The sequence below is a fragment of the Rhodotorula graminis genome (genome assembly GCF_001329695.1).
Source record: "Rhodotorula graminis WP1 unplaced genomic scaffold RHOBAscaffold_10, whole genome shotgun sequence".
Taxonomy (NCBI): Eukaryota; Fungi; Basidiomycota; class Microbotryomycetes; order Sporidiobolales; family Sporidiobolaceae; genus Rhodotorula; species Rhodotorula graminis.
Window position 1 is genome coordinate 1 of NW_017264937.1, and position 4,943 is coordinate 4,943.

General features: G+C 66.9%; 3 protein-coding genes across 3 annotated transcripts; 1 reads left to right on the forward strand and 2 right to left on the reverse strand.

Annotated features, from left to right (window-relative positions):
• Window positions 1–58: 58 nt before the first annotated feature.
• On the reverse strand, window positions 59–1,794 carry RHOBADRAFT_54684 (uncharacterized protein; the record flags this gene model as incomplete). The annotated part of the gene is made up of 3 exons (XM_018417448.1): window positions 59–256; window positions 383–474; window positions 555–1,794. 3 exons carry the CDS (start codon window positions 1,792–1,794, stop codon window positions 104–106), a joined length of 1,485 nt encoding a protein of 494 aa, XP_018269509.1. The 3' UTR covers window positions 59–103.
• A 458-nt stretch (window positions 1,795–2,252) lies between these two features.
• Window positions 2,253–3,320, forward strand: RHOBADRAFT_16585 (uncharacterized protein; the record flags this gene model as incomplete). The annotated part of the gene is made up of 5 exons (XM_018412326.1): window positions 2,253–2,360; window positions 2,616–2,674; window positions 2,751–2,848; window positions 2,926–3,001; window positions 3,104–3,320. Coding segments are annotated over 5 exons (558 nt in total), but the record flags the coding sequence as incomplete, so codon positions are not given.
• A 276-nt stretch (window positions 3,321–3,596) lies between these two features.
• RHOBADRAFT_45425 (uncharacterized protein) lies at window positions 3,597–4,720 on the reverse strand (the record flags this gene model as incomplete). Its single annotated transcript, XM_018414604.1, has 6 exons — window positions 3,597–3,668; window positions 3,757–3,882; window positions 4,000–4,098; window positions 4,168–4,250; window positions 4,316–4,409; window positions 4,559–4,720. 6 exons carry the CDS (start codon window positions 4,718–4,720, stop codon window positions 3,597–3,599), a joined length of 636 nt encoding a protein of 211 aa, XP_018269511.1.
• Between the last annotated feature and the right edge of the window lie 223 nt (window positions 4,721–4,943).

Below are 4,943 nucleotides of genomic sequence, written 5' to 3' on the forward strand. Positions count from 1 at the left end.
TCTCTCGAGAGCAAGAGAGTACACGGCGCTTTCTCGAGCAGACCGAGCCCTCGCGACATGATGCTCGACGGTCGACGTTGCATCTGGACAGCTCGCCGTCGCTCTACTTGTCTGCCTCCTCGCCAGTGCCCTCGCCCGCTTCGGCACCCATTCCGCCGTCCTTGCGCACCTGCTCAATCTCGGCTTCAACCGCCGCCGCCTTGTCCTTCTCGTCCGGGTTGACGAGCGCCGACGAGACGAGGAGCACCTCCTCGAGCTGTGCGTGTCACGGGGTCGAGAGCGTCGGCGAGGCGAGTGAGGGGAAGGAAGAGGAGCAGACGTGCGGGAGGGAGGGTTCGTAAGTGGCCGGCCCCGAGGCGAGAGCGAGAACGAGAGGACGGACCTTGCGGTACTGCGCCGCCTTGGCCGACGGATGCGCGACGTCCTTGGCGAGTTTGGCGTAGGCATCGAGCGTCGATCGAAGGGCAGAGATGGCTGTACGAGCGAGAAACAAGGCGAATCAGTGAGGCGCTCGAGAGTATGAGAGATGCGAGAGAGAGAGCCGGCGGGCGCACCTTCCTCGCTCGCGCTCTTTGCCGTCACGACCTCCTCGGCGTCGAGCGGCAAGGGCGTCACCTCGGCGTCGTCGTCCTCGTCGTCCTCGGCCGCATCGTCGGCGTCGGGGCGGAACTTGGCCTCGACGGCGTCCTCGAGCAGGAGGAACTTGGACGCCTTGGCGTCGGCGATGACGACATCGACGACGAACGCGTGCCGTGCGTGGTCCTCGGCGCCGAGCGCGTGGCCCTTGTACCGCTCGAGGGCTTGAACCGCCGTGTCGAGCTCCTCGAGCGACGCCTCGCGGTCGCCGCCGACGTTGCCCTCGACGAGCGCGATGCGCGCAGCCGCCGCTCGCGAGACGGCGAAGAACGAGTCGTCAAAGTCGTGGTACTGGCCCTCGGCGCGCTCGGGCTGGTACCCGCCGACCGACTCGAGCGAGCTCCAGAGCTTGGCCCAGTCGTCCTCGACGAGCTCGGCGAGCTGCTCGTCGTCGTCGTCGCGACCTGCACCTTCTGCGCCCGACAACTCGTCGATGTAGCGCGCGACCGCGAGCCAGTACTGGCCGCGGGCGAGCGCGACGAGCGCGTCGGCGTCGGCGCCGTCGCCCGACGTGGTCGAGTGGGACTGGGTGATGACGCCGTCGACGAGGCGGTCGAGCCGCTGGTACGCGGCGGCGATCCACTCGACGCGGGTCTGCGGCTCGCGCACGTCGATCTTGCGGCGCTTGGACCCGGCGGCGTTGCGGACGGCGGCCGACGCGGCGCCGACGACGTGCTCGGGCGGCTCAAACAGCTCGCCGAGGTAGTGGAGGGCGAACCCCTGAAGGAACAGGAGGTGGCCCTCGGCGAGCGCGTCCGACACGCCCAACGCGTCGAGCTTGTCGGCGCCCAGATCGGCGGCGCGCTTGTCGCGCTCCGAGTCGGGCCCGCCGTCCTTGGCCTCGTCAAACTTGGTGACGAGGGGCTCGAGAGCTGCGCAGCCGTGGAGGATACCGCGCAGGAACGAGCGCGCCTCGTCGAGGCGGTCCGGGTCGGCGTCGTCGAGGGTGAGCGAGGTCGGGAACGGGTACAGGATCTCGAGGACCGAGGTGCGGAGCTCGAACAGGTCGGCGAGCGTGAGGGCGTCGTCGTCGAGGGGCGCCGTCTTGGCCTGGTTGAGGTCGACGGCCTTGTTGTCGGACGTGTCGTTGGCGAGCGTGGCCGGGTCGACGGGCGCAGCGCGCTTGGACGCCTTGAGGCCCTTGGGCTTGGGCGGCATGACGGGGCAGGGGTCGAAAGTGGGTACGGTTGGGGAGAGTCTGCGAGACGTGGGAAGCAGGGAATCAGCCGGACTGTCGAGGGAAAGAGCTGGAGAGATGAGGAGGCGGAGGGGGGACGAGGTTGGCGACGAGGACAGGCGAGGTTGCGGGAGGAAGGCGAGGGGCTCACAGGTAGAGGCTCGGTCCAGTCTATAGCTCGTTCGAGGCTGCAGAAGCAAGAGGCGAGCGTCGAGGGTCGAACCAAGAGGTGAGCGGGACCGACGACGTCGAGCTGTCGACCTCTCTCGCTTCGACACACCCGAGAGCCATGTTCAAGAAGTGCGTGGCCCTTTCCTAGACTCCCAGGACCACGCCGAGTCCTGCGCTGACCTGTCCCTGCCTCCCCTCCTCCCTCTCCCCCTCCTCATCGCTCCCCCTTTCGTCCCTCTCGAAACTCGCCGACCCCACTGCGAGTAGCTTCCAGCCCAAGGAGCACATCGCGGGCAATGCCCCGATGAAGACGTCGGCACAGCGCAACATTCGCAACAAGGTCCTCGAGCAGCTCCCCTTCCTCGCCCTCCCCGCCGTCCCCTCGACCTCGTCGGCACCGGCCGCCGCCGCCGCCGCACCAGCTCCCGCACCCGCCGCGACCGCCGACTCGGACGCCGAGGACGACGACGCAGGTGGCAAGCGGGGCAAGAAGGCGGGCAAGAAGGACAAGGGCGCAAAGGGCGGCAAGAAGGGCGGAAGGAGGGGAGGCGACGACGAGCCCGCCGCACCGGCGAGTGCGGGTCCGGCAGCGGCAGCAGCAGACGGTGACGCAGGTGCGGCCGACGACGAGGGCCTGACCGTCCTCGACCTCATCTGGCCCAAGAAGGAGACGCTGTCGCTCATCAAGTGGTGCGTCTCCCCCTCTCTCTGTCTCCCTCTTGCGCTCTCTGCGAAACTTTCGACTGACTCTCTGTCGTCACTGCAGCCGGGAGCACATCTCGATCTATGCCGTCCACGGCGAGCCCCTCTTCTTCCAGCACTTTGACGGCCCGTTCTACCCGACCCTCAAGGTCCTCCACCGCTGTGCGTCCTCTCTCCCTCCCCTCTCCCTCCTCCCACATGCGTAAAGGCCTACTCACTCACTCGTCACGCACTCCCAGTCCCCGGCATGCTTCCTCGAGTCGGCGTCGACCGCGGCGCCATCAAGTTCGTCCTCTCGGGCGCCAACATCATGTGGTGCGTCCTCGATCCCTCCCTGCTCTCAGCGTCGGCGCCGCTCGCCTCTGTTCCCCCTCGCAATGGACTCGACGCTTACTCTTGCCCGCACCCTGCCCACAGCCCCGGCATGACGTCGGCGACGGGTTACCTCCCGCCCTCGGAGCACAACATCCCGTCGGGCACGCCCGTCGCCGTGTACGCGTACGGCAAGGAGCACCCGCTCGCGATCGGCCTCACCAAGATGTCGACCAACGACATCCGCGACCTCAACAAGGACATTGGCGTCGAGAACGTCGCCTTCCTCGGCGACGACTTGTGGAAGGTCGACAAGCTCTGAGCCCGGCCCTTTGCCTCTTGTCGTAGACGAGCAGTGCAATTCTGTACATGTCACATCTCGGTCGGTCGAGCGCCTCGCACGAGAGAGAAAGCTGCTCAAGTCGCTTGCCTGCGGTCGGACCTCTCCGGGGTCGCTCCGCTTTCGCGCTTTCACGGGCTCGTGGTCGCCGATTGCGCTCGAGGAGGGCACTGCGAAAGAGTCTAGTTGCAATTGACGACAGCTCGAGAACCCAGAGAGAGACAGAGAGGGGCACAAGAACGCTCGAGAGGCGCGAGCTCAGGGCTGCGTCGAGAAGAGGCGGTCGCCCGAGTCGCCGAGTCCGGGCACGATGTAGCCGTCCTCGGTCAGCTGCGAGAACAGGGACGCGTCAGCATCATGCTGCCGCACAGCAGGCAAGAGCCCGGCCCGGCCAGAGGAGGGAAAGAGAGGGACGCACCTCCTCGTCGACCGCGCACGCGTAGATGTCGAGCCCGGGGTACGCCTCTGCGACCTTTTGCAGGCCCGGCTTGGAGCCGAGGATGCACAAGAGCTTGATCTGCGACACGTCGAGGCCCCAGTCGAGCTGCGACGAGGGAGGTCCGTGCGAGAGAGTCAGTGACGAACCGAGGGCGCGCACGATGGAGGCTGAGCACGCTCGACGAGAACGTGCAGAGGCCTGGGAGAAGAGACCGCGACGCACAAGGATAGAGATGGCGGCGATGGCGGTGCCACCGGTGGCGATGAGCGGGTCGAGGAGGAAGAGCGTGTCGACCGTGACCGTCTTGGGCAGCTTCTGGTACTGTGTGCCTCGCTCAAAGTGTCAGTGGCGTCGCTCCATCAAGAGAGAGGTAGAGAAAGCGCCACGCACGTATTCGACGGGCTGGAGAGACACCTTCTCGCGGAAGAGGCCGAGGTAGAAGACGGACGCGTCGGGGAAGAGGTCGAGCATGGCTGCGGACGTCAAGGGCGAAGTGAGCAACGACCCTGACTCGGCCAGCAATGAGAGCGGGACGCACGGTCGGTCATGCCGATGCCGGCGCGCAGGATGGGCGTGAGGCCGACGCGAGGAGCAATGGCCTTGCCCGTGAACGAGGCAATCGGGCTCTTGAGCTGTCGCGAGGAGGCAGGGGTTAGTCTGGTGCTTCTGCCCGTGTCGCTTCGTCCTGGCCGACCTCCTGATCGAGCAGCCGCTGCGTCGCAGCTCGGACTGCGACGGCGAGGGGCACGTGTGGGGGCGCGAGGAGGAAGCGACGACTCACGCCGGGCACGTCCTTGACGGGCAGGTCCCTCGACGCCTCGATGCCGAGCACGGTCGACAGTTCCTTGACGAGGGCGCGGAAGCGGTGCGAGCTGGTGCGGGCGTCGCGCAGCTCGGAGAGCTTGGCCTGGACGATCGGGTGGGAGAGCACGTTGACGGACATGGTTCAGGGCGGGATGTGGGTATGACGGGTGCTAGGCGACGTCTGCTGGTCGAGTGGGTGCAGTGGGTAGTGCGGTGTGCGAGGTAGACCGAGGTTGGGAGGAGCGGGCGAGAGGCGGGTGGACGAGGACGAGGACGAGGTGAGTGAGGGTCCTGCAGAGAGAGGGGACTTGGGAGGGCGCACGCACGAGGTGTATAGGCCGACTCATAATATAACACCAAGA